At 65.6% G+C, this 27,230-nt stretch overlaps 1 protein-coding gene across 1 annotated transcript in view; it reads left to right on the top strand.

The window, feature by feature from the left end:
• Nucleotides 1–372: 372 nt before the first annotated feature.
• Nucleotides 373–27,230, top strand: part of SND1 (staphylococcal nuclease and tudor domain containing 1) — a 143,750-nt gene continuing 116,892 nt past the window's right edge. Inside the window, exons 1-10 of the mRNA XM_044429680.1 lie at nucleotides 373–541; nucleotides 3,511–3,660; nucleotides 4,416–4,536; nucleotides 6,556–6,634; nucleotides 9,034–9,194; nucleotides 9,346–9,437; nucleotides 10,060–10,218; nucleotides 10,998–11,104; nucleotides 12,831–12,921; nucleotides 26,236–26,349. Coding sequence (XP_044285615.1) covers nucleotides 476–541; nucleotides 3,511–3,660; nucleotides 4,416–4,536; nucleotides 6,556–6,634; nucleotides 9,034–9,194; nucleotides 9,346–9,437; nucleotides 10,060–10,218; nucleotides 10,998–11,104; nucleotides 12,831–12,921; nucleotides 26,236–26,349 — 1,140 coding nt within the window. The 5' untranslated portion in view covers nucleotides 373–475. The remainder of the gene's footprint in view (nucleotides 542–3,510; nucleotides 3,661–4,415; nucleotides 4,537–6,555; nucleotides 6,635–9,033; nucleotides 9,195–9,345; nucleotides 9,438–10,059; nucleotides 10,219–10,997; nucleotides 11,105–12,830; nucleotides 12,922–26,235; nucleotides 26,350–27,230) is intronic.

Raw genomic sequence — 27,230 nt, 5'->3', positions numbered from 1 at the left:
AATCCCCTGCCCACGTGGCTGGCCGAGAGGGCTTCCCCAGGAACCCCAGTGCGCGCGCGCGCCCCCCAGCCCCCTCCGGCGCTTCCCACGTGGGGCGGCGACGCGTGCCATTCTTTGCCGACGTGTCCTTCTGCCTGCGTGCCCCGGAAGTCCCTCCTCCGCCTCCGCGACGCCCTGGTTTGAACGCGCTCCGTTCCCTCCATGGCCGCCGCTCGCCGTGGGGATTGGCCGGCCGGGAGGGCGGAGGGCGCGGCCAGCTGGAGGGTCGGCCGATTGGCTCTCCGTCGCGGGGGGCGAGGCTCCCGCGCGAGCCGCGCGTGCGCGGGGAGGCGGGGCGCAATAAAGGCTCGCGCGCGGCCCCGCCCCGTCCTCCCCTCCGACTCTCCTGTCGTGCTGTTCGCCGCGCGACGGCCCCCGGCCCGGAGACCCCAGACCCGCGCACCGCCGACCCACCGCGGCCCGCTCGCCCGGCGCCATGGCCTCCTCGACCGCCGCCGCCGCCGCCGCGGCCCCCGCCTTGCAGCGAGGCATCGTCAAGATGGTAGCGAGTGCTCCTGAGCATGTGCAGAGTGGGCGACGGGAGGGGGGCTTTCGCGCGCGGCCCTGCCGTGGCCGCTGCGGCGCTCCGGGCGGGCCGGCCGCCCCCTCTCCCTGCAGCTGGCGGCGCAGGCGGCGCTCCTCCGCCCGGGACGTGGCAGCGCGGGGCGCCGAGCCCGCGCGGGGAGCCTTCCCGCCGCGCGCGCGACCTTCCTCGGAGCGGCCGCTGCCCTTCGCAGCGTCGGCGGCCCGACCGGCAGCGGGGCCCCCGCCCCGGCTGGGTGCAGGGCTCCCTTGTGAGGAGCGGGGCGCTGCTGGCCGGCAGCGGGGCGCCCCGCTCCGCGCGCGGAAGGACCGGTTTCCGCCTCCGGGGCTGGGGAGGCCTCTGCCCGTGGTCGGATGGCCGTGAGGGCTGACTCACCCGCCCTCCGGCCAGGGTCAGCCGCCGCCGGATGCTTCTGGGCGACACATCGCCCAGAGTGGCCGGGGCCGATGGGAATGGCACTCCAGCAGTCTGGAGGTCCACGTGCCCGCTTCGCGTGTTCTGTGCAGCGCTGCGGGGCGAGAGCTCCGGGGTCGGCGGCCCTCCAGGCGGGGCAGCCTTCTGGCGCACGGGGGCTTTTGCCTGCAGCCGCTTCTGCCCCGCGGGCGGGAGAGGAGCTCTCCCGAACTGTTCGGGGGCACAGCGAGGGAAGCGCTGAAGACTTTGGGGTCGGTCCTGCAGGCTGCCTGGCCGCAGCTCGATCGGGAGCGAGCGAGAGGGTGGCTTTGCAGGCTGCGGACTCGCTTCCCTCCCCCTCAGCGGACTTGGATTTGCTCGTGGAAAAGTGTCCCTGAAGAAGTGAAAGTGGAAGCTGGCATGGGAGCCCCGGGATGCTGCTGCTCCGGGTGCTTCCGGTTTCCTAGGGCACGAGGTGGGCCCGCTTTCCTCCCGCGAAGGTGCGCTGGCGTGGGCAGGGACCCCTGCGTGGGCCTGTCGATGCTCTCAGCTGTGCCGCTTGTCTCGCCTTGGAGGCAGGCCTTTGCCTGCTGCTGTGCTCGAGCTCCCCAGACGGCGGCGAGGGAGGCCTCCTGTGCGCACGCAAGAGGGATCGCCGTGGCCTCGCTGCCCAGCCGTCTTGGGGATCGCAGCCCGTCCTTGCCCCTTCCGCCCCACACTGCTCCCCCAGAGAGCTCCAGCTGCACCGCGGGCTTTTCCGTGCGGCAGGCCTGGGGGCCTCCCGGGCCAGCCAGAGGTGAGCTGTGAAGAGACCTTGGGGGTAGTGACCAACGCCAGCAGTGCGAGGCGGCTGTGCAGGGCCACCATGGGAGCGGGAGAGATCCGGGTGCCCATGCAGTAGGATGCCTGAAGGGCCACATGGTTGTCTGGGACTGGACGCACCTCCAGCAAGGCTCGGTGCCTGGTGAGGCAGCTACCTGGGGTTTGCCTCCTGCGGTCCGAATGAGTTGGGCAGTGCTCAGCTGCTTGCTCTGAGAAGCCCGCTGCTTGAGCCCCTCTCCCTGCCTGTGCTGTGTCGGGGCCAGGGAGCTCGGATGGGCCAGGGCGGCAGAGCCTCCCAGAAAGCACTGGCCCGAGGCGTGCTGCGTGTTCCCCCCAGCAGACTGAGGCTGCACGCGGGACACTCGGGGCTTTCTTGGCAGGCGGTCTGAAGTGCGAAGTGTTCAGAGCTGTTTGGAGCCACCCAAAGGGATACTTATGCCTCCCTGGCCCTTGCGGAGGATGGGCGGCATGTACACAGGACCAAATGCTCGCAGTGCTGCAGCGGAGCTCGCGGGTGGCGTGTCTGAGGGCACTTGGGGCCGTGCTTGTGTTTGTTCCGAGGGCACTGGTGGGCAGCTTCCCAGTGGCTGCGTGGCTTGCGTGGCCTTCTGCAGCTGCTGGGAGGCGCCCGGCACGCTCAGTGCCTGCTGCGCGCCAGCCGTGGTGCCGGGACAAGGCTCTCCCCGAGATGCAGTGATGGCTGCCGGTCTGGGAGGCCGTGGCCGGGGATGGATGGATGCCGGAGGCAGGCTGCCGTGGCTGCGGGTCCGGATGGCTGCGTGCTGTCTCCAGAGGCAGCGTGCGGACACCAGCCATGCGGGCCCCGGTTGCCGTGGACCGTGGGTGGTGGGCTGTTTCGCTCACATGCCGCCTTGGTGGGCCTGCGGGAGTGCTGGGCTAGAAGGACCCAGGGACCGATTCTGCATGGCTCTGCTCGTGTTCTCATGAAGGAGACACAGGGATGGCCAGTTAGTGGCTTCCGTGGAATGGGCTCCAGAGAGCCCCCTGCACCAGTTGGGGGCTGAACTGTGGTAATCGTGCTTTCAGATCTGCTGGGAGTGGGTGGGTGCTCAGACCTGTAGGTGCCTGGCCCTGTTCACCAGCAGCTCCTCTTGCCCTGGTGAGGAGCTGTGGGAGAGACGGCTCGGCCTGTCCAGGCAGCGGGGCCTCCGCCTCCGTGTGCCGGTCTGAGCGGGCCGTTTTGCACAGCTTGGCCAGTGCTGGCTTTGCCTGAAGTTCTTCCTGTGAGCGGCCAGAAGCACAAGTGAGCCGGCGAGGAGCGGGAGAGATGTTCTGAGAGGAAGCCTACCCTGGGAAGGAGTGGCTGCCATGCTGGCTTTGAAGAGGACTGGGCTCGTGTTTCTAGTTCAAAGGCCCTTTGAATCTGGGGAGCTGCCGCCACTGATGGGGAGCAGGCAGAGCTGGGCAGGGAGTTTGGCCTGGGTGGGGGCTCCTCTCTTCCTTCAGCTGTGGCTCCCGTGGAGCACCTGGGTGGACGTACTGAGGTCCAAGCAGAAGCAGGCGATGTGGGCTGTGCACTGGGTGAGCCCCAGGCTCTCGGACCCGGGACTGATGCTGGCGCTGCCTTGAGAGAAGAGTCTGAGCTGCCGTCCTGTGGACGGGTGCGCACTGCTTTGAACTGCCTTCGGCGCCGTGGCCCTTCTGGCTGCCGCCGCCTCTGCCACCTGATGCCCTCTTGCGCTTCCTTCCAGGTTCTTTCAGGCTGTGCCATCATAGTTCGAGGACAGCCGCGCGGAGGACCACCTCCCGAGAAACAGATCAATCTCAGCAACATCCGGGCCGGGAATCTCGCACGCCGGGCCGCAGCAGGGCAGCCGGACAGCAAGGACACGCCGGATGAGGTATGTGGTGCTGTCCGGTGGCAAACAGCCGCAGAACAGCCAGGCCTGGTGGGGGTCCCCAGGCCTCTTTGCCGGCTGTGCAAAGTTCAGGCTCCCCCTCCGCAGAGATAGCCGAGGACGGAGCCTGTGCCGCATGGCGTGGCCGGAAGGCCTGGCTGGAGGAGGGTGCCGGGTGCCTCGGGCCTCGGCTCACTTGCTTGGGCGGCAGCGCTTTCAAACGAAGTTTTAACATGCCTACTTTAGCTTGAGCTCTTAATATGTTGTTGTGAATTGCTCAGAGCGATTTGGCTGTTGAGAAGTATAGAAACGGCTTATATAAATAAAACAAGCATAAAATATAAAAGCTTCACTCTGAGTTGTGTGTGTAGTGCCGTGCCTTACTGGGGCAACCACCTAAGCAAGTACCAGCTAAAACTTGGGCCTGCCCAATACTGTGCACTTAACTAGCATCTAATCAACCTAAGAAATGGGGAAAAATCCACTGGAAACATAAAGCACAGAAAAACATTCTGCCCCATACGACTCCCTGGGCGCAGCTGTGCTGGGATTGGGGCCTGCGGAAGCTTCTGGGGCTGCGCTCTGAGTTTGCTGCGAGTAAGTCCTAGGCCCGGGGAAGGGCTGTTTCAGGCCCTGCCTCTCAGTCCAGGGCAAGGAGACAACGCCGTGGAGGAGAGTGCGTGAGCTGCCGTGGGTGCCTCACGAGGGGAAAGCAGTGGCAATGGCACCCGTCTGAGGCTCTCCCTTTCCTCCCAAAGCCCTGGGGATTTCCGGCCCGTGAGTTCCTGCGGAAGAAGCTCATTGGGAAGGAGGTGTGCTTCACGGTGGAGTACAAGACCCCACAAGGCCGCGAGTATGGAATGGTCTACCTGGGCAAAGGTGAGCGAGTCGGGGCAGCAGTGCCAAGCTCTGTCGCCTGAAGGTGGCCGGTCTGAGCCCCGGCGTTGTCTTGCCTCTTGCTGCAGCGGCAGCTCAGGGTGACAAAGTGGACAAGACGTCTGTGTAGGGTCCCGGCAGAGGCTGCTGTGTGTGCCAGGGTAGCTCTGGGCAGTGGCAGCTGGGCTTGAAACGCCAGCCTCTGTGGCTTCTAGCACTGACCCGGCTGGGGTTTTCCTCTTGCCCTTTGTGGTGCCGGCTGAAGCCGCCCTCCCAGCTGCTGTAAGCCCCCCGGCCGTGTATGTGGCAAGCAGAGGCTCGCCAGGGAGGGGTGCTGTGGTCCTGCTCTGCAGAGCCAGCCTCTCCTTGCGGGGTCCTCTGCTGAGCACCCTGGAAGGGAGGTCCCCAGGGCTCTGTCCCAGCCAAATCTTCCTCCGCAGCTTCTTCGGGGGTGCTTGAGGCCTGCGCATCCTGTCGCCTGTGCTGGCCGCTGACCATAAAGCTTCAGAGGCCTTTGTCTGGCCACGCTGCGGTTCCGCTTCAGTTTTCTGTCCTCTGCCACATTAAGGATGCCGATGCCTCAGGAGTTCTTCCTGATGAACTTCTCCCATGCAGAAAGAGACAAACGTCACAATTGCTGGCCAAGCAGAAGTCAGCTGCTGCCACCTCTCTGCTGACGGCTTGTGGGGTGGGGCGGCCTCTCCCAACGCCTGGCCTGTCATGACGCCCCCCAGATGCCTCCCTCTCCCTCAGCGCTGTTTCTTCTCTCTCAGACCCATTCCTCTGCACGGTCACTTCGTCTAAGCTTTCCTTGAACCAGCGCAACCTTCCCAGTCAGCTGGGCTCTGCCATGAGTGGCCCCTTGCCTGCCGCTGTCACAGGATGAGCCACGTGACCCAGGAAGTCTCTGGGCAGGAGCAGAATGTGGGGAATCAGCCCTCCCCCCCCCAGGACGCTGCCCCCCCCCGCTTGCCTTGGCATGGCAGCCACCAGTAAACCGCTCGGGTGAAGTGGAAAAAGGCTTCATTTTGCAGAAAAAGTCTCCATGCACAGAGTAGGCAAAATGGAGCCCTGAGGGAAGAACAGCTCCCCTTTCTAGCACATTTCACAGAACTGTAAGCAGGCACTGGCATAGTCTAGTCTTTCGGGGTCACAGAACTGCCTCCTCCCACAGCCTTCAGGGCCGTGTGTCCCGTTGCTCTTGCCGTCCTTGATCCAGTGGCAGTCGGAGGCTCAGGAAGGGGGCCACAGTGGCTCTGTGCCGCAGCGGCTTTCCCTGCAGGGAAGCCAAATGTGGGGCCCTGGTGCACCAGGAGAGGTTCTGTGGGGGGGATGGGGCTGAACAGCCACGGGGTGTGTCACTGCGCGAAGCCGGCGACTGGAGCGGATGCGGCCGGCCCCGCAGGCTGCTCGCTTGCAGCTGGCATGGCTGGGCACTAGCCAGGGCGTGCAGCCAGGTGGGGGCATGGCCGGGCCGCTTTCGTCGTGGCTGCTGCCTCCCCTGGCTTGAGGGGTGCCGCTGGCCATCAGGCATTCTTGGCTGGCCGTCTCCTGGGCAGGCTTGGCCGGCAGCAGGGCCTCGCGCTCTTGTCCTTGGCCGTGGGGGCAGCGGCAGGGGCTCGGGAGATGATGCTCCTCGCAGAGCAGGCGGCAGTGGGCCGTCCACATTGCTGCGGGAAGAAGTGAGGGAGCCCTCTGGGGGGACGTCCGTGGGCACAGCCTCTGCTCCGTGCCGAATCCTCTGGGCGGTGCGTCCCCACCTGCACTCTCCGGTGTGTGAGGAGCTGCCTCCACCTCTGTGCTTGAAGTGTGGCGCTTGCAGCCTCGCACACAGCATTGTGGGGGGCAGGGGTGGGGGCAGGCGCACCAGCGTGATCCGAGAGGCAGGGTGGGGGGCAGGGGCAAGAGGCCAGTGCCCCGCTGCGCCGTGGCCCAGGGTGCTCTGGCTGGGTTCTGGCCACCCGCCGGCCCTTGGCAGGAGCCGTGCTTCCCCGCTAATGCTGCCGTTCCTCCTCTTGCCAGATACAACCGGGGAGAACATTGCGGAGTCGCTGGTGGCAGAAGGACTGGCCAGCCGCCGGGAGGGAATCCGTGCCAGCAAGTAAGTGTGCTTCCAGAGGGATTTTGCAAGCGCCTCCGAGCGAAGGCTTCCTGGCAAATTCTGGGGTGGGGTGGGGTGGGGTCAGCTGGGAAGAAGTTCTTGGAAGGGGACCTTCCACTTGGCTTCCCGGCTGATCCCAGTGCTGGGCAGATGCCGGACTTCTGGGCACTGCAGTGGCTGACCCTTTTCTGGCCTTCTGGTTGGGAACAGCAGGCGCCAGGCTGTTGAACCACTTTTGGGCACGGGATCGAGCGGGATCTCAGTTCCCGAGGGCCCCGTTCCAGCGGGTGAGGCAGAAGGCAAAGGCCCAGAGGCACACGGGGAGGTGCTGAGACTGCCGCCGGCTGCAGCCCAGCAGGGCAGGTGGGCCTCTGGGCCGGAGGCTCCTGGTGCTGCCTGGCCTCGTCCCTGTGAGGCGTCCGCCAGGACGAGAGGCCGCGAGTGGACCGGTGTCTCTTGCAGGCCCTCGGGAGGGGGCGCCATGGGGGCAGCAGCCGCAGCTTGCAGTGGGCACGCGGCACAATGCAGCTTCTCCTGGCAGGCTGGCTGCTGCCGAATTGGCACGGGGCCGGCAGTGGGGGACGGGTGAGGCTTGGCCTCCCCTCCTGGCCGGCCTCGTGCGAGAGCTGCCTGGGGAATCCGGTGACGCGGCTGGAGGTGCACAAGGTTATTCTGGAAGCCCTCTGAAGCAGCCGGAGCCGTGGGGCTCAGCCGGCCGGGCCTCGGCCAGTCTCCAGCAGCTGTCCTGGGTTCTGCAGAAGAAGCCGTGGCCCGGGGTGGCCGGTTGCGCCATGGCGAGGGACCTGGCTGGTGCCGTCCTGGGTTGCGGGTGCTTTCCCAGCAGGCCACGTGCAGGAAGAGGCCAGTCATGGCCGGCCCCGTGGGGGGAGCTCCATGACCTGTGGCGTTTGGGAGGAAATGGCTGCGGGCCTACAGAAGCGCAGCTGCTGCACCTGAAACGCATGGCTGCCTGGCCCTGGCACTCTCCGCGGCTGCCCGTCTGCCCGGAAGGGGGTGGCGCTTGCTCGGGTGGCGGGACTCGGTGGGAGGAAACAGCTCTGCTCTGCCCGCGGGAGCCTCCGTCGCCCCAGTTCTCGCAGATGGGGAGGGAGTGGGCCCTCGTGGCGGAAACCCTCCTGAACCCTCCTGGCCACGCCACTGGGCTTCACGTGGAGTGGCAGGTGCCGCCGCCGCCGCCGCTGCTGGAGCTTGGTTGTAAGAGCGCCCTTGGCGCCCCAGGCGTGCCCCCTTCTCTCCCCGCTCCGTGCACCAACGGCCACATGCGCAGCCCCCTCCCTTGACGGCACTTTTTCCAGGGCGGCCTGCACTGTTGAAACAGTCGGCCTGTAAGGCATTGACACAGAGGGGCAGGGAAGGCGGCAGCTCTGTGGCAGATTCCAATTCTGCCTCCTGTTGCCGAGGGGCCGGAGGATGTGCCAGGGCTTCTCCACCTGCCGCTGGGCGGGCTGAGGGGGGCGGGAAGCAGGCGGCTGCTCCTGCAGCTGAGCAGGTTGCCGGGTGGAGCCCGGCTTGTGGGGGCCCCGGTCTGCACGCAGGGGCCTCGGAGGCTGATGCCGGCCCACGAGGATGGCCTGAGCCACAGAAGGGTTTCGGCGCCTGTGGACCTTCCCAGTGGCGGGCATCCTCTTGGCTGCGGTCTGCATCAGCGAGGTAGCCCAGCAGGGGCCTGGCCACCTAGGGCCGGGCCGTTTGGTGCCTGGGGCCAGCGGAGGTGGTGAGCCCCTCCTGGTTGTGTGCAGGAAGTGAGGGAGCCGCAGCAGCCGGTCTCTAGAATGAGTGAACACGTCTGCCCTCCGTGACACAGATGGGCCGTGAGCACCCCAGGCCGGAAATCGGCCCTGTGGGGCAGTGCCAGCCTGTCCGGAGCACCTCCCTTTGCGTGTGGACCGTTCGGGGCGGCTCCGCTGCCTGGCAAAGACCAAGCCCTTGCCGGGCCGTTGCTGAGAGCAGGCGCCCATTCAGCCGTCCCCTGAAGCCTGCAGATGGAGACCGGGGCAGCGATGCCTCGTCGGCACTTCAGCCCGCGTCCTCCGAGGCTGCTCCCAGCACCGTCCTCTTGCACCGGCTCTCCAGGCTGGGAGGGAGGCGGCTTCCGCCAGCCCTGGATGTCCCAGCCCAGGGACCTGATCCAGAAGAGCCCCACAGTCAGTAGCACGGGCAACTGCTGAGGCCTGCGGGGGAGTTCAAGCTGCATGCGGTGATGTCCCCGCAGTCGGGGGAGCTGCCAGGGCCTTCTGGTCCCAAGAGCGTCGGATGGCGGTGGGTCCAGCAGCCGGGCTCGCTTTGCTGGGGGGCCGGGGTGGTCGCCGTCCTCACCGTGCACCCCCCCATCTGCAGCCTTTACTGCTCGCCATGTGATAGGAAAACTCTCCCCGCAGCCCCGAGCAGAGCAGATTGGCCGAGCTGGAGGAGCAAGCCAGGATTGCCAAGAAGGGCATGTGGAGCGAAGGGTCAGGTGCTCACACGGTGCGGGACCTCAAGTACACCCTGGAGAACCCCCGCCACTTCGTGGACTCCATGCACCAGAAGCCTGTGAATGGTGGGCCGCTTGCCGAGGCAGGAAGCGGGGCAGGGGGGCGCGTGCTCGGGGTGGTGCGGCGCGGCTTGCTGGGGAGGGCCTGGCCTGAGGCGTGTGGGGCGTGCCGGGCAGCCCCACACGCGAGGGGGCTGAGCACCTGCTTCTCTCGCAGCCATCATCGAGCACGTCCGCGACGGCAGCGTGGTCCGAGCCCTGCTTCTCCCCGACTACTACCTGGTCACGGTCATGCTTTCCGGCATCAAGGTGTGCATCCTGCCCCCCCGCCCCCTGCCCCAATCACGGGCAGCCTGGAGGGGCTTTTCGGGGTGTGTGGGGGATCTTTTCTGGGGCAGCGCCCGAACCTGGAATGCGGAGCTGGAGGCTCTGCCGGATTGCTGGGGACGAGGGCCGGCGGACGCGGGTGTGCCCGTCCCTGGCGACACTGGAGTTCTGGCTGCTCCCACTGGACGGGCCGCGTGCTGCATCTGGCCACCGGCCCCCCGGCTCGCGGCGCTCTGTGAGGAGCCTCGGCCCAAGTGCAGGCCGGCCCCCTCCGAGTTCAGTGGTAATGGCAGGGCCGGCCGGGCTGCTGCTGGAGCCCATGCCGACCGAGAGGCTCCGGAGGAGGCGGCGGCCAGCCGTGCAGCTGGGCGCAGCCTCCCTTCCCAGGGGTGGCCTGCCCACTCAGCCCAGTCGCTGAGGAGCTTGGGCGGGGGGGGGACTTGCAGCCCCTGCGTGGGGGATCCCGCGGCAGCTGCTCTGCCACCGTGCGAACGGGCCGTGGCCTGGCCCACCGTGGCCTCTGGGGTGCCCCTCGCTGGCGGCCCTGCTGCCCCGCTGCCCAGCCCAGCGAGCCCGGCCAGGAACGGTGCCCGTCTTGCCCCAGTGCCCCACGTTCAAGCGGGAGGCGGACGGCACGGAGACGCTGGAGCCCTTCGCGGCGGAGGCCAAGTTCTTCACGGAGTCGCGGCTGCTGCAGCGAGATGTGCAGATCGTCCTGGAGAGCTGCCACAACCAGAACATCCTGGGCACGCTCCTGCACCCGGTGAGCGGCCGGAGGGGGGAGGGGGGACGCGCCGACGGTGACTTGGTGGGTCGGCTGCCCCTCCCTGGGGTTTCGTGAGGTGGTGGGGCCAGCCCTCAGGGCGCGGCGGTCGAATCCTTCCTGTGGGCGAAAGTGCTGGGCCGGCACAGGACTTGTCCTGGGGCAGCAGCCTGAGGCTTGCACGGTCTTCCAGAAGTGTCCTGGGAGGGAGGAGTGGAGGCTGCCCTGCCCCCCCCCGTGTGTGTGCGAGCTGGGGCAGCAGGCCCGTGCCCAGGATGTGGGGAGGGGGCAGCCAGGAAGCACAGCTCAGGCAAACGAGGGGAAGGGCAAGCTTGGGCGGCCGGAGGCAATAAGAGCTGCCGGGACCCAAGCGGGCAGCGCATGGAGAGGTGTGGGCTGGGAGAGCTGCCGAGCAGGCTCCTTCCCAGAGCCTCAGGGACCGCAGACCCTTCCCCTTGATGGTGATTCTCCTGAGGAAGGGGGTGACCCCCCGCTGTTCCCTTCGAGGTACAAGCCAGGCGGTGGGGGACCTCTTGCCTGGCTTCATGCCTTGCCCACTTGTCTGTGTGGATCCCTTAAACCTGGGAAGTAGAGAAGGGTTTCCTGGTAGAGCCCTGAGAGGGCCCAGGAGGGTGAGCCTGAGGGGCGAGAACCGGGCTGTGCTTTTGGGCTGGCGGCGGCGGCTGTGCCTCGCGTGCCTGCTGGCTCTCGTGGGCAGAGGGCTGCCAGGGCGGGCACCGGGGCCCGTTGTGAGGATCGCTCTTCTCACTCCACTCCAGAATGGGAACATCACGGAGCTGCTCCTGAAGGAGGGGTTTGCGCGCTGCGTTGACTGGTCCATTGCCGTCTACACGCGAGGTGCTGAGCAGCTGCGAGCGGCTGAAAGGTACCTCTTGCCCGCCTGCCCTCCCTCTGCCGGGCTCTTGGGAGAGGCTGCGGTGAGCGGCCCCCCGCCGCTTGGTTGGTTCCAGAAGGACGTTTGCCCTGCCCCCAACCTCAGGCTTCCCAGCTTGGCCGAGCCAGGAGAAGGAGCCGCTGCTTGTTTGCAGCTTCTGCATGTGCAGTACTTAATTTCCTGTTCGATTCTTTGAGACCCCAGAGCAGGTTTCATCTGGCCCACCTGGTGGTTTATTAACATCCAGTTGTCGGTAAGGTTGACAATGGCGTCCTTTGTCACCAGCATCTCCCTTAATTCCTCAGGTTTCTTTCCTGAGGACTTAAGCTCAGGCATAGGCGCCTGCCCTGTGACCTCCGCTATGCGGGCGGATGAATCCATTCAGCTTCTCGGCCATCTCCTTTCCCTCCTTCGGTTATCGTCCGATGGTCCAACTGCCTCTTGGACTGGTTTCCTGGTTGCTTTTTAAAAGCCCTGCTGGAAATCTGGGCAGCCGTGATATCTGGGTCTCCCTCTCTGCTGAAATTTGCCACATGGGCTTTAAGAAGTCCTCTGTCGGCTGCCAAAAGTAAGAGTGTGGATCCCCCCAGCCGGGATTACCTGGTGGCCCTCCGGGCGGGAGTGGGCTGAAGCAGCGGTGGCTCGCTCTTTTCTGCAGCGTCACACCGTGGACTCCGCACCGTGGTGGAGCCTCACTTGGTGGCCTTCGTGGCTGCGGAGTTTCCACGCGAAGCCCCCCTTCCTGCTCCCACCCCCACCAGGCCTGCGTTGATGGCCACTTGTCGGAACGGCGTGGCCTCTCCTCCCTCGCAGGCCATTTTCACGTGTTCCTAAAGAGTTTTGCTGCGAGTGCCACCCTGCGAAAGGCGGGGGCCTTGCCCTCTCGTGTAGAGGGCTGGCTTCGTCCTCGGCAGCTCTGCCTGCCGGGATTTGTCCCTGCGCATATTGTCCAAAGAGCAAGCATGGTGCCTTTTCTTGGATTTGTGGAGGCAAAGATCACTTCACTGACTGACCAAAGTGGTGTTAATAAGCTGCTGCTCCTGCCTGACCCAGGCTTGAAAGGCTCTCAGAGTCTGCAGCAGTGCCTTGAGTGGGCCCGGGAAGCCGCTCCAGGGCCTGCGCAGGAGAGGGGCTGGCCAGCCCTGGCCACGAGGCACGTGGCCGCCTTGACCATGCAGTGGCCCTGCGGAAGTGCAGCTGAGGAGCTCCCTGAGCCCTGGGGGGCGCAGGGGATGCAGGTGGCAGGTGCAGGTCCCCTGGCCCAGGGCAGCCCCTGGCTGAGGAGCACCCCGGCCGGGCCCCGCTTCAGCAGAGCTGCTCATCCTGTGGGTGGAAGGTTCATGCCTGCCCCACCTCTGGCCCGCCCCGGCCCGTCCCGGCCCACCCGGCCCCTCCAGCCCTGCGTCCTCCAGCCGTGCCCCCCGGCTGCGTGTGCCCTGCACTTGCTCCACATGCAGGAGGTGGGGGCCCACAGCCAAGCCCCTTTCTTCCTGTCCCCCTGCGGGACGTCTGCTCCAGAGCTGGAGGACGCGCCTGCGGAAGTGAGTCCCAGGTTCCTCCTCACGGCAGGGGCAGCCGGGGGCGGGCGGATGCTCCTGAGGGTGAGTGCCAGGAAACGGGGACAAGGCCGCCTGGAGGGCCTCTTGGGTTTGTGGGCAGGGTGGCCATGCCGGCGCGCCTGAGCTTCTTCTCTCCTCCTCTTCGTCCTGGACACCAGGTACGCGAAAGAGCGCAAGCTGCGGATCTGGAGGGATTATGTGCCCCCCACAGCCAGCCTGGATCAGAAGGACAAGCAGTTTGTGGCCAAGGTATGTGCGGGGTGGAGCTGTGCAGGTGAAAGGGCTGGCCCCATAGCTGCAGGTGCCCCCAGGTGGCTCTCCAGGCATGGCCACTCTAGGTCGCCTGGGCCAGCAGAGGAAGGCCGGCCACTGCGGGCTGCAGCTTTCCACAGTGTGCCCCATGCCATTCTGCTCAGGGAACCGGCCAAAGGCGGGCTCAGTGGGGCAGCTCTCGGGGGGCTCCACAGCGGCCCACAGAACCAGACTCGGGGTGCTCCAAACCCCCTCAGACCAGGGAGACATAACAAGTGGGTGCTGCAAGCTCAGTTCGGGGTCCGGCGTGCTTCAGTCGTTTAATTAATGCCTTGGATGAAGAAGCACAAGGAATCCCGATCAGATTTGCAGATGGCACAAGATTGGGTGGGGCGGCTATCACTCTGGAGGACAGGAACAGACTTCAAAGAAGTCTTGGTAGACCGGAGTTCTGGGCTGACAGCAACAGACTGAGATTAAATTCAGACGGGACAAGTGCCAAGTTCTGCAACTAGGAAAAGGGAACCAAAGGCACCGTACTTGGCTCAGCAGTGCTGCAAGTGAGTTGTAGATCACAAGCTGAATGTGTCAACAATGCGATGTGGCTGCAAAAAGGACAAATGCTATTTTTGGCTGCCTTAATAGAAGGATCGCTTCCAAATGACACGAAGTCCTCGTCCCCCTTTAACCAGCCCTGGCGAGGCCTCATCTGGAGTCATGGGTCCAGTTCTGGGCACCGCAGTTTAAGAGAGAGGCAGAGATTCCGGAAGGGGTTTGGAGGAGGGCAACAAGGATGGCACAGGGACTGCAAGCAAAGCCCTGTGAGGAGGGCTGGAGAGAGCCGGGCACGTTTCGCACTGGAAAGGCTGTCGCAGAGAGGAAGGGCAGGGTCTCTCCCCAGCCCTCCAGAGTGTGGGTCCCTGAATAATGGGCTTAAGTTGCAGGAAGCCAGATTCTGGGTGACCATCAGGGAAAACGTCCTCACCGTCAGAGCGGAGTGGGGACAGAGCCCATGGCCTAGGGCGGCCGTGAGCTCTCCCACGCCGGAGGCTTTTGCGGGGCAGTTGGACAGCCTCCTGGGAGGGATGCTTAGCTTGGGGTCTCGCGTGGAGCGCAGTTGGGCCCAGTGGCCTCCGCGGCTCGAGGATTCTGTGAGCCCTTGCGTGTGGCGTGGGGTGCAGGGGCTGCCTGGGTGGGGCTGTGCCACCTTCTTCCGCACGCCAAGCCTCCTGCATCTGCGACTCTAGACCGCCGTCTGCTAGCCCGGTCCGTCCTCTGGAATACTGCAGGGGCTACCGGCAGAGTGGGAAGGGGCCACGAAGGCCGCCGGGCCAGCCCCCCGCTGTTGCTGGGCAGCGGGTCGCACCATCCCAGTGTCGCCCCCTTGCATCTGCGCGTGAGGAAAGCGCACCGGTCCGGCCTGGGGACGCCAGTGAGGGGCCTGTGTGGGAGAGCGAATTGCGTTCTCCGCTCAGCAGTGCTATCGGGAAAGCCCCCGGGGCAGCGGGCAACGCAGGCGCGCCGTGCAAAGGGGCTTGGCCACCTGGTGTGGCAGCAGCTGCCCTTGGAAATGTGCTTTGGCTGCCGAGTTCTGCGCACGGCTGCAGCCGAGCAGGCGCCTCCGCCGGTTCTGCACCGTCCTCTTGGCAGGAATGCCGGTGCCTTTCCTGTGTGGGGGAGCCTGGAGACAGAAATCCCGGGGAGTGGTCTGTGCTTGGAAGCGGGGCACCCACCGTGCCGGCAGAAGGCCCAGGGCCCGTTCCTGCCCACCCCCACCCCCACCCCCGTGCAGGACTGCAGAGGGCCAAACCCCTTGGCTGTGGCCTGTGGGTCCGCAGGCGCTTCCTGGCGAGAGGCACACGGGCAGGTCGGAGAGCGCTTGCAGCCCTGGGGGAACCTGTGCTCCTTCCGCGAGGAGGGCGAGGGGTTTCCTGGCGGGTGGCCTTGCACCTGTGTAGCAGCACGCGCCTCTTGGGAGGGCCGCAGGGGAGCCCATTGCTGCAGCCGAGGCCGCGTGTACAAATCTCCCGGGGGGTTTCTGCCGCTTCCTTCCATTCCATTCGCTTTGGCTGCCAGAGGTGCCTGCAGAGGTGCCCGTGGCTCAGACTGCTGTGGGGGCGGGGAGCCATTCCTCCCGGGTCCTCTGGCCTTTCCTCCCTGTGTTCGCCCTTTGGGGTGGGCTCGGGCCAAATGGCCTGCAGGGCAGCGGCCCGCAGGTGCGTCCTCGGTGGCTGCCACGGCCCCTCTCCTTGATGGCCAGGCAGCCGCTTGGCCTTCCTGCCTGGAGAGGGAAGATAGGTAGATGCTGCTGTTGCGCCAGGTTATCCTGGGGAGCAGAGCCCTCAGAAGGAGCCCCAGCCCTCCTGAGCACCCCTGTGGGGCTGGGATCTGTGGCCGGGGTTTTAACGCGCGCAGCCAGGGAGAAGGGGCCTCGCTTGGCACTCACAATCGCGCACAGTGCTTGGGACGGAAGGAAAAGGGCAGCTTGTACAGAGCAGGGACGAGCTTTAGCCCTGCGTGGCCCAGGCACAGTGCATCCCAGTGGCACTCATTTGTGGGGGGGGGGGGAGCTTCCTGCCTTGCACAGAGAGGGACTGCCAAGCGGGTGGAGGCAGGGCGTCCAGCGCTCCGGCAGCAGGAAGAAGGAAGAGGGACGAGAGCGCCTGCCCGTCCTCGCTGGGCCCTGCGACGGGCCTGCCTTTCTCAACGTGTGGCCCCAGGAAAGAGGCAGTTCCAGGCTCAAGCTCGTTGCTAGAGTGGGGTCGAGGGTCTACTGGCAGCCTTGGGAATGGCTTCTCTACTGTGGCCGAGGGGCCCTCCTGGGGTCTTGGGAGAATGGGCTGCCTCCGCCCCCCCGCAGGGCTGCTTGGCTGTCCTCCTGAAGGGGGAAATGCCTGGTCTCTTGTGCACGACTTGTGGCGTTCGCTCTTCCCTCATGCAGGCGAGCCCAGGGTAGCAGGCCCTCCGTCCTGAAGTCGCGTCTCCCCAGCGTGGCCCGGGAGGCGCTGCTGGCTGGGCCGACGGCGCTGGCGCTGATGCAGCTGCGGGTACACGAGCTGCACTGTGCCCGCTGCCTGGCGTGTGCCAGACCCGCTCCCAGCGCCCTTGGGAGGGGCCTGGGAAGTGCTGTGGGCGGGCTGCGCACCACTCGCGGGGCGGTCAGTCTGGCCCCACTGCGCGAGGCGTGCCTGGTGCCAGGATCCGTCGCACCGCTGCTCGGGCTCTGACCACGGGCTGCCCGATCTGCCAGAAGTCAGGGCGGCCTTAACACTCCCGAGCTTGCAAAGCCTGCTTTGAAAGGTCAGGCTGTCCAAGCCTTCAGACCTCAGAAGAAGCAGCCACGAAGCAGCTGCGTGAGCGCCCGTGCCGGTGCCTGTGCTGCCATGGGGCCCTTCAGGCCGGTGCCTGTGCTGCCACGGGGCCCTTCAGGCTGGCTGTCTTGGTACCGGCACAGAGCCGATCTGGATCACGCAGCGGTTGGAAGGGGGGAGCGGGGCGGACTCCACTGCCTCTGCTGGGGCCACGCCTGGGGAACGCTCGGGGTCCCTCTTGCCCCGCGGCAGCCTCGGCCACAAGGATTGCCTGGACTCAGAGTTCTCGGGCTGTGGCTTCCTGGGGCCGAGCGGCGGTGCCCGTGGGGCGTCCAAGCGCAGGGCCGCCTGCCCGCCCGTCTCTGGATGGCCTTTGTCTCCAAGGCAGGTGCATTGGGGGGAGGGGTCTGTGGCTGAGCAGACTGGCTGTGGTCACATTTGCACACGCCTGTTGAACTTCCGGTCTCTGATGTGGGCATCCGCTGACTGGGCGGAGTGGCTGCCGTTCCAGCTGGTGCATCGCCGACACTCTTGCGGAGCGGATGCGTTGGCCTTCAGGGGTGGCAGAGGGTGCTGGTGGCCGTGCCGTGCTGGGGCAGCCAGCGGTGGCCTTGCTGGCGGCCACAGAGGGCCCTGCTGTGCTGGGCCGGGGCGGGTGCTGGCACTTGAGGGGACGCAGTTCTTCTCTGAGGGACACGAGGGTCTTCTGCCTGCTTCCCCCGTTCTCTTGCCCCCAAGGCCTCTGGCAAAGCCGGGGGGCAGGGATGCTGCAGCCGCGGCCCCTGTGAGTGTCGTGCCAGCAGTATCCCCACTCCCCGAGGAAGTCCAGGGAAGGCTTTGTGGGCTGCCCAGAGAGCTTTGGCTGCTGCGTGAGGAAGGAAGGAAGGAAGGAAGGAAGGAAGGAAGGAAGGAAGGAAGGAAGGAAGGAAAGATGCATCATAGTCAGGAGTGGGGCAGCGTTCCAGGTTTTCCATGCCTTGCCTCCTGCAACGGGCGCTGGAGATCACACAGGTTGAAAGGCGGGGAGGCTGCGAAGGGCCCCTGCCAGACACGCTCCCCAGCAGGGAACCTGGCCTCATGTGGCGCGGCCTGATGGGTCTTCCTGTTTGGCCCGCTCCTGCCAGCCGTGGCCCGAGGAGAGGCCCCGGAGCACCCTCTCCGGGAGAGGCCTCTTTGCTGCTGTGTCCTCAGTGGCAGGAGAGGGGCCTGTCAGCTTGCTGGGCAGGCGGAGGTGTGGCAGGACCGGCTTCTCCAGGCCTGACTTTCCCACGGCTGGCCTCGAGCTGGCAGCTTCTCCCTCCGAGTCTGGCGTGGCGCTGTGTCGCAGCTGCAGCGGCTCCCAGACAGAGTGGGGCCTGCGTGGAGGCTCCGGCTGGTGTTGCGCCAGCTCCTCTGCCCATGGCATCCTCGCCCTGGCCAGACAGCCGGCCCCGGGGGAGGGCCCCCTCTCTGCATTTGCTCCGTTTGGTGCCTGGGCCTCCGTGTCGGTCAGTTCTTGCTGGCGCGGATCGGCGTGCTCCTCGCTGCAGCTTCTTGCGGCTATCACAGCATTGCACCCGCTGATCGAAGGGCTCCCTTCCCCCAGTCTCTTCTGTGAACCCAGAATCCCGGATCTCGTAGTGCCAGCTTGGCACCTGAGACCAGGTGGATGTTTGGTTGCCCTTCCTCCGGGTTTGGCCTCCAAACCCCTCGTGTTGCTTGCAGGGGCCGGCCTCGGCCCCCTTCCCTAGGAGGCGCCATTCATGGTCGAGCGACGTGCCTGAAGGGTGGCCAGCTTTCCGCAGGGGAGAAGTGGTGCTCTGCTCAGGCGCCACTTTCGTACCCAAAGCACTCTGAGCACCGTCTCCGCCACGGCGTGGTCCTCCCGGCTCTTTCCCCACCTCCTCTTCTGAGATGGGGCACTTTGGTCATCCTTTAGGTCTGCTGGGCCCCGGCCTTCGACCAGGCAGGAACGGAGTCCTTTCCCAGTCACTGTCCCGATTTCTCGTGTGTGTGTGTGTGGTGTCTCCCTTGTGCTTCCTGCCCAGCTGCCGGGTGCTGGACTGGGGTGCTGGCCATGATGGCCCCATCCTGGAAGGCGCCTGGCTGCGCCCTGGCAGAGGGCCGTGGGGTGGGGTGCCCTAGTGTGCGGGACAGTCGTGTAAGCATCTGCTTGCTGCTTGCCCACGTGTGCGCAGTGCACAGAGATCGTGAAGGAGAAGGCAGGCTGCTTACCGGGAGCGGGAGTTCTTCCAGTGGTCATGTGTGCGTGTGCAGTCACACAACCGTTCGGCCATCGCCTGTTTGATGTCAGCTCCCCCAGTTTGGATGGGGATGCTGAGGTTACTTTCTGCTCTGGGGCCATGACATAGAAACAGAGCGAGTCAGAAGGGACCTCCCGGGCCATCTAGTCTGACCCCCGGCTCCAGCCGGCTCCAGCCAGCTCCGCTCACGACATGCCCACCATGTGGACGTCCAGCCTATCCTTGAACACCCTCACTGCTGGGGCCTCAGCCACCTCCCGGGAAAGCCCATTCCACACCCTCGGGGTGCTAACTCAGGAAGGGCTTCCTGGCGTGTGGTCTCGGGACCAAGGGAGTGGGCAGGGACCTGCGGGGCTGTGTGTGCTCAGGCGGTGGCGATGGTTCCCGCTGGGAAGACCTTCGCTACAAACACTTCCCGGAATGGGTCTCCCCGCAGGCACAGAACCCACGTGTGTGAATGCGCAGATGGCGGTTGCCGGTGAGCACGTGCACCTCCTGCCCCAGAGAAGAAGGCGATGGGCCTTTGTCTGTGCCTACCCTGCTCGGCAGGCCTGGGGCACCCCTCCCACGGCGCAGGCTTTCCTCTGGGGCGTGGCGAGCGGAGCCGCAGTGCTGGGCAGCTCTGAGCTCCCGGGCTCCAGCCGCGGGCCCTGCCTGAGCTGCTGCCGGCCCGGGCTGGCTAGGCCAGGGTGGGCCGTAGAGGGAGCCCGGCAAGCTTCCCAAGGGGGTGAACCAGAAGGGGGAGGCCCTTCCCAGCGTTCCTGCCGGTCTTTCTGTGCCTCCTTTCCATAATCCCTTGTTAAGGCGCTTGCCGTGAGAGGAATATTAATGCAAACCGAGCAATACGAATGCTAGGCAGGTGACATCAGGGGATGGTGTCATAAGCAGCCCGAGGAAGCCGTGCAGGCGCTCTGGCTGAGCAAATGCCCCATGGCATAAAAGGGACCCGGAAGCTGCCGTGAGCGGGGGCAGGGATGCCAGAGGGGCTCTTTTAAAGGGCAAGGCGTTCCCCAGGGGAGACCTGTTTGGGTGAAGGCTCAGCCCCAGGCCGTCGAGCCCTTGGAAGGTGGAAGCCGGCACCTTGCGGGCAGTGCCCAGCAGCCTGGATGCTCGCACTGCTGGGGCCGCCCCCAAGCCAGGGGGCTCCACTGGAACCCCTGCAAGGGCAGCTCCAGCTGGGATGCACCGCGGGGGCCCGGCCTGGTGAGGTGCGTGCTGCCGAGGCCTGTGGGCCCCCCTTGCTGCCGCTGTTCTGCCAGCCAGGCCAGCCAGTGCGTCCTGCTCTGGGTGTTGCCGGAGGGGGCAGGCGCCCCGTGGTGCGTGGCTCTTCCCCCAGGTGGGCCGTGCCCCTGCGGCTGCTGCAGCTTCCGTGGAAGGCCTTCTGTTGGGCCACTGGGACTGGGGCCCCACGCCGCATGCACGCTGCCTCCTGGCTGCGACACAGCCGCACCGCCGCCGCCAGGAGGGTGCACGAGGCACCTGCGCAGTGGGCAGCTCTGAGGGTCCCCGCGCCTGAGAGTGGAGGCGGCCACAAGATGGCGCCCTTGCCCTGCACAGCTGCGTGCTGTGCGGAGCCGCCGTCTTCCGTGGAACCCAGTCTGCCGAGCGGGCTAGATCTGGAGCCGATGCCTTGGGGGTCCTCCCGGGAGCGCGGGGCCGGCCCCCGCCCTGCTCCCCAGCGCTCCTCCCAGCCCCTTGCCGTGGTCTCAGGATGTGGCCTGGAACAGCCTGGTGGCTTGGCCCCAGTGGAGCCTGAGTGGAGCGAGGCGGGGGCAGGCAGGCCAGTGCCTCCGGGGTCTCCTGTGGGGGGGCGGGTGCCTGGCTGCTTTTCCTGAGCCCCTTCCTGGGCTGCTGCCGTGGCAGCTCTGCTCAGCTCCGCTCCAGAGAGCCTGCAGCCGCTCTGGGCTGCGCGCAGGATTGGACTGAGGCCCCGTGGCATGGGCGCTCCCGAGTGGCCCGTGGGCCGCTGCGTGCCTGGGAGCGGCTCCCGGGCAGAAGCAGCCCGAGCAGGTGGGCCCAGTGAGTGTGGGAAGCAGGAGGGCAAGCCCTGCCCTTTCTCCTGCATCTGTTGCCTGCTTGCCCTGCCCTCTCTCCCTCTTTCCCCAGTGGAGACTGTTTGCTTTGCTTCCTGTGGGCCGCCCAGGGAGTGTGGGGTGTCGGCTGGCCTAGCTATTGCCGGCATCCACTGGAGAAGGGCAGGAGTTTCCGGAGATGGTCCTTTCTCGTTTTCTCTGGGGGGCTGGATGGCCAGCCGGGTGGGCCTGGGCTTGCCCCTCCACTCTGCTCTCCTCTCCTCTCCCGGGACACAGTGCTCCCTCGCTTGCTGGCGGACGAGGGAGAGCCCGGCCTTGCCTCCCTCTCCCTGCAGGTGCCCGGAAGAAAGCTGGCATGCATGCGGGATGCGAGAGGCCTTGGCTCTGGTCCAAGCTTCCTGGAGCGAGAAGCTGGGAATAAGTTGGCTGTGCTTGCTTTGCTTGTGTGGACTTGAATAGTCGGGGGCTTCTTGTGACGCTGAATGCTGAGAGGCAGCTTGGTGGCCAGCTCCTGCAAGGCCGCCAGCAGCCTGAGGGGCTTAAAGGGGTCGTAAACCAGTTTGCCAGGGAGGGTTTCTGTGCTGGCTCCCTGCTCCTCTCAGCACAGCCTGCCAGGGCAGGTGGGAGGGAGCTGGCCGGCCCTCGCTCCTCATGCCGTGGGGAAGGAGAGGGGGCCTGCCAGTCTGTGTGGACTGGCCAGGCCGGGCCGGGCCACCAGTGGTGCTCCCTGGCAGGCGGCTTCCCAGCCTTGCCTGCTCCCTCCTGCAGCTTGGTCTCGCTGCCACCTGGCCTGCCGCCCCCTCCCCCGGTGCCCTGCAGGCTGCCCCGCGGAATTGGAAGGCCTGGCGTGGCATGGAAGGGCCATGGTGGTGCCCCAGGGCCGCCAGGTCTCCGGCGTGCCCGAGGCCAGAAGGGGCGCTGCCCCGTCCTCCGCGGTGCCACACGGACACCTGTTCCCTGGGGAGCAAGCGGGTGCCGCCTCTCTCGACACCCTTGGCGCTCTGCTCAGCCGGCACACCCTCTTGCCACGCACGCCGTGGGAGCCTTGCCTGTCTGCTCATGTTAGCTCGGCGGCCTGTTAACTTCAGCACAATCAACTAAGCCTTCCCCTGAAACTGCGCTGCATGCCTGGGCGGCTTGCGCTCTCTCGCGTTTCTGCTGAGAGTGGCGCTTTTCCGCCATATGTTCCTGGGAGCATGTGGCCAGCATCTCCTCACTCCCCGCAGCTGCAAGCGCTCCTCCGTGGAGCTGCCGTTCTGCGCTTGGGCACCAGCTGGCTCCCTTCCCGGGCAGAGCTGCAGAGGAGCCGAGACTCCCGCCCGCTCAAAGGCACGGCTCTCGGGGAGGGGGCTGGGCCTTGCCGGTGCCCTGCTGGGTCCCCTGCCTCAGCCGCTGACCTGCCTGCTGGCCCTGCGTGTCGGTGAAGGGGGTGCTCCTCGGTGCCTCTCTTGTCGGCCAGCCCCCACCCCGGTGTCCCAGAGCGCCCCTCCTTTGCTTGCAGGCAGCTCTCCGTGAGCCAGCTCTGGCAAGTTCGCTCTCCCTGCCTGCCCGGTGGCGTGTGCTGAGGGGGCACAGGGCCCCTTTGTGGAAAGGGTGCCTCTGGCCGGTGCAGCAGGATCTGCGGGAGCGACGCTGCTCACGGAGCTGCTCCAGGACCGCCACCTGGCTGGAGTGCTCCTGCCCTGCCTTGGGGCCACTGAAATCAGGGCAGCTCAGAATGGGCTGCAGAGGAAGATGGCCCCCAGCACCCCGGCTGGCCTGATAGGCAGTGTTGATTTTGGCCCCCTCGCCTCCCGGTGAATTGCTGGCGACAAGGAAAATTGCCTTGAAGCCGCTGCCTCTGCTCCAGGAGCCCCCCCCCCCCGGGCCTCCCCCGAGGCCTTTGCCCTGCTGCTGATTGAGCCGGGTGGCTGGCACATGGGCCTTGGAAGGAGCCGGTGGCAGGCCTGAGAGTGCCAGGGCTCCTGCGTTGGCCTCCACCCGCCGGCACGTTCCTGGTTGCGATCTGCCGTGCCTGCTTGGTGAGCTGCCAAAGATGGCCGCACTGTGGGTGGAGGTTGCGTGGAGTGATGGTCGGCACTGCAGAGCATTTCCAGGGATAGCGGAGCGGCTCTGTTGCTTTCCTTGACTGGATGTATATTCCACCTTTGCATTGACAAAGAGGCGCTCAAGGGGACTAACAGTAGTAAAACCAAGATAAGCACAAGGAAGTAAAACAGTGTTGAGTACAAGCTAAAAGCCCCAGGAAATGCAGAGGCTCTTGGCGCAGGGGTCTCCGCTGTCGCACCCGCAGGCACGGCGCCTGCTCGCATTTGGGCCTCAGCCTCCCCTCCCCGCTTTGGTCCCGGGAGCTGTGTGTGGGCCCCTCCCGCAGAATGGCGTTGCCTCGGTGGGTGGTGTCCAGCCGGAAGGAGGCCTTGGGAGGTGCAGGGCCAGAGGGCATCCAAACGCAGCCTCCGACCTGCGTGCGTGCCTGGGCCTCGTGCTGGAGGAGGGCAGGCGCTTGCCGCAGATGCTGCCCAGGGCCTTGCGCAGGAGCAGGCCCTCGTGGGGAGAGGCCGCACGCCAGAGAGGAGCCGGGGGCTGCTCACTCCATGGCCGTGAGTCCCGGCCCGGCCCCTCCCTGCCTCTCCATGCAGTGTGGAACGCGGCAATCGCTGGCTCCGCTTGGAGCAGGAAGCTTTGAAGTAGTAATTTGCTGTAGTAATTTACTGTAAAACAAAGTCATTCAGGCTGCTTTTCAAAAGCATTTAAAAATGGTGCAGTAACAAAATGTTGTCTTCGAGGGGCTGCCTTGGAAGGAGCACTATCAAGTTGCTCTCTAACGTGGACCCGGAGGCTCTGACTGGAGCCTGTTTCCACTGTAGCCCAGCCAAAGGGGCCCGACCTCTTGCCCAGGGCTGAGGAGGTAGCGCTGCTCGGGAGAGGGGAGGCTCGCGGCACACCTTCCTGGGCACGGCACAGCGCTCCCCAGCCCTTTCACGAATGACTTGCATGGCGAGGCACAGGGAACGCTGGTCAGGTTTGCAGGTGACACTGAACTGGGTGAGATGGCTGATGCCCTGGAAGACAGAAACGAGATTCAGGGTGATCTTGACAGGCTGGAGTACGAGACTGAAAGCAGCAGGATGGAATTAAATTCAGTAGGGACACGTGCCAAGTTCTGCACCGAGGAAAAGGGAAGCAAAGGCAGCCATCGTGTGGGGGAGGCTTGGCTGCAAATGAGGCTGCAGGAATCGAAAGGAAGCGTCCAAATCACGGGAGGTACCAGTTCTGCTTGGCCCCAGCTAGGCTCCATCTCGAGCTTTCCAAAGTCCAGTTTTGGGCACCGCATTTCAAGAAAGATGCAAAGAAACAAAAGGGTTCAGAGGAGGGCAACAGAGATGATGAGGGGACTGGAAATAAAGCGCTGTGGGGAGAGCTGGGAAGAATGGGGCGTGTTACACTTCAGACGAAAAGACTGAGGGCAGGCGTGAGAGCGCTCCAGAAGTCCTTGAAAGGCTGCCCCAGGAGGGCCAGGATCTCGCCTCGATCATCCCAGAGTGCGGGGCGCAGAATAGCAGGTTTGAGTTACAGGCAGCCGAGTCCCAGCTAAATATCAGGAAACATTTGGAGCCGATGACCCAGGGAGGCTGTGGCTCCCACACTAGCGGCATTCAAGATGCAGCTGGACAGTCAGCTGAGAGGGATCCGGCTGAGGGGGGTTTGGAGCTGAGGGCCCTGGCAACTGCCGGTCTGTGGCTCTGTGGTATGAGGCAGTTCTGCAGCGGAAGCGCCCCCCCCCCCCTTGTTAGCCAGCTTTTCTGCCGGAGAACAGCCGCAGGCAGCCCATCCCGAAGGACTGCAGGCAGCGAAGGGCAGGGTATCAGAAGGAGCCCCTTGCTGCCATCCAGGGAAAGTGGCTGGTAGAGCCCTCAGAAGAAAGGCAAAACTGTCGCTCCATGTCGAAGTCATGGCCTCAATTCTGCCCAAGGGCCACTGGCTTCGATGGTGCTGGGGGAGTGCAGTCCGGCTCCCCAAAGGTCTCCCTGCCATCTTTGGAGGCACCTGGAGGGGTGGATGCGCTCCCCACGTTGACTCCTTGGCCTGGCTGCGGGGTGGGGGGGGCCTTGATCTGGGCAGGAGGGGGCGGCTTGGGTGGTCTTCAGGCTTCCCGCTTGCCTGCTCTGGCCCGACTCCCCATGAAGTCTGCAGCCCTTGGGTGCCCTGCCTGGGCTGTGTTGCGTCTCGGCCAGCAGGCTCCAGTTGTGCTGCAGGAGAGCGACCAGGGCCGGCGCACAGCCCCGTGTCCTGTCCCAGCAGAGCCCCCTGAGCGAGGCGTGGGGGGGCTGCTCCTCGTGCCAGCCCTCATTGGCCCTCCAGCCGGCGTCATGCCGCTGGGGGAGCAGCCTGGATCAGCCCCTCCGGGCAGCGCCTCGCACACACCCCTGTCTCTGGGGCGACCCGATCTCCTCCGTGGCCAGCAAGGCCAGTGGCTCTGGCCAAGCCCCACAGAAGGGACTGCCTGGCAGGTGGAGGCACTTCCCGCTTTCCCTTCTGCCCCGCTGGACTCTCAGAAGGGAAAATGTGGGCTGTATCATTTAAAATGCAGCAGAAACAGGATGCATCCATAGGAGTGCCCCCCCACTATAGTAGGCCCCCCCACCAAACGCCCTCTGCCTGCCCACCGAAGGACAGCGGAGGCGCAGCCCCCCCAGACACCCCTGAGAGGCAGCGCCACGGCCTGGGAGCCGCCACGGAAGGGTCTCCTTGATCGCCACCAGGTGTGGCTGTCCCAGTGGACTCCCCAGGGCATTTCCCCTTGGGTGGTGTTTGGGGAGCCGACTGCCAAGGGGACAGCGGCCCCGAGGAGATGAGGGAAGGGGAGCGGGGGAGGGGTGCCACCGCTCTGCTCCCCCAGACTTGCTGGCTCGCTCTTGCGTGAGCCTTCCTGGCAGAGGCTTCCCGGCCCCCCCCCCCCCGCCCCCGAGCCTGCCTTCCCAAGGCTGTGGCTGAACTGGCTTTGGGGGGTGTGGGGAGGCAGGCAGCTCTGGGAGCGGCACGGGCAGTGGGACTGGCCGTGGTTTCCCCTGCTGTAGCCTGGCTACCTCCTAGTGGCCCTCGGCCCCCGTGGCAGGGGCAGCTTCATTCCCCCGAGGGGGCCGGAAGAGCGCCGCCTCCCCTGAGGGCCGTCCCAGCGCCCTGCAGCTTGCAGCTGGTGCCGTGCCAGGGCTCCCCTGCATCCACGCTCTTCCTCCTCCTCCTCCTCCTGCTGCACTCAGAGGCCACCTTCTGCTTCCCCGCAGCCCTGGACAGAATGGCCGCGGAGCAGGCGGGGCACACGGCTCTGCTGGGGGGCACGTGAGGGCCTGGCTTTGCGGGTGGCATCCTGTAGGTTGACGCCTAGGCCTGGAGGCAGAGCCAGGAGGGACTCACGGGGCCAGGCTGCTGCCGGTCAGTGTGGGAGGGCTTGGTGGCTCTGGGTGTGGCAGACCCGTGGGCCTGTGCAGTGCTGCTTTGCAGAGGGGGTGGTGCCTGGGCTTTCCAGGGGTCGGTGAAGTGAGGGAGGGAGCGCTTCTGCCCCGGTGACTGCCTTGCTGGGGGGCTGGGGCGAGGCCTTGTAGGACCGGGTGGCAGGGCGTGGGTGGCCCAGAGGGGCCTGTCCTGGCACAGCTGCTTGCGTCCGGTGTCCTTTGGTCTCTGCTCCAGATCTTCATCTCTGCTCCTTTGGCCCGTTCTTCCCAGGTGATGCAGGTGCTCAATGCGGATGCCGTTGTGGTGAAGCTCAGCTCCGGGGACTGTAAAACCATCCACCTATCCAGCATCCGCCCACCTCGGTTGGAAGGTGAAGCTGCCCAGGTAAGAGGGGCCGCTCTGCGTGTGTGTGTGCATGGGTGACTTTGGGGGTGGGGGCATTCCTCCCTCGGTGCTGAGGGGCTGCGAGGAGAGGCCCGGCCCAGCCTCGAGCTGATGCACGCTTCTGCCTCAGCTCAGTATTAGAAGCAGAGAGTGGGGAGGATGGAGAGCTTGTTGCGTTGCAGCGCATTTGTTTCCCGTGAGGCAAGAAGAGTTTGAATCGGCACCTGGTTTTACCGATCCTCCGCCTGGCCCAGTGCCTGGCCCTTTAATTTGCTTGAGTTTCTGAGGAAGTGCTTTCTGCCTCCCCTGCTGGAAGGAAGGAATCCTGCTTCTGTTCTGAGTCCCGGCTTCTCATTCCAGGCTTTGTGCCTAAGGGACAGTCACTTGATCTGTCCTCTCTTGGCAAGCGTGCTGTCACGACGGAAGCTGTTCAGCACCAAGGACAGCATCAGACCAACTGTGAGCTCGGAGCCCTGCCCTTAGGTTAATCTGCAGGCCTGGAAGCAGCCGCTGGGCTCCATGGCTGAGGCAGGCCCTGCTTGCATGCAGAAGGCTTCAGGTTCAGTTCCCAGCATCCCCACTTCTGCCTGGAAAAGCCCGCTCGGGAGCCCCAGGCGCTGCAGCTGTGGGGGCGTCTCGGCGGTCCTGGTGGGCCGGCGGTCCAGCTCAGCATGGGGCAGCCAGCGGCTTCTGTCCCTACATTACAGAGCTGGCACCAGGCAGTGAACACGGGCTGCTGCCCCGTTCCAGGTCCCCAGCTTTAGCCCCCAGCAGCGCTGCAACAGAATGGGGAAGGCCCGGCTAAACTGGGCAGTAGACAATTGGCAAATGTCTGACCAACTTTCTGAAATCAGAGGGAGAAATGTGGTGGGCTTTTCACA

This window comes from Varanus komodoensis, unplaced genomic scaffold (assembly GCF_004798865.1).
Source record: "Varanus komodoensis strain SLA01 unplaced genomic scaffold, ASM479886v1 scaffold1, whole genome shotgun sequence".
Lineage (NCBI taxonomy): Eukaryota > Metazoa > Chordata > Lepidosauria > Squamata > Varanidae > Varanus > Varanus komodoensis.
The sequence above is the reverse complement of the archived record's forward strand: the minus strand, read 5'-3'. Positions and strand labels throughout refer to the sequence as shown.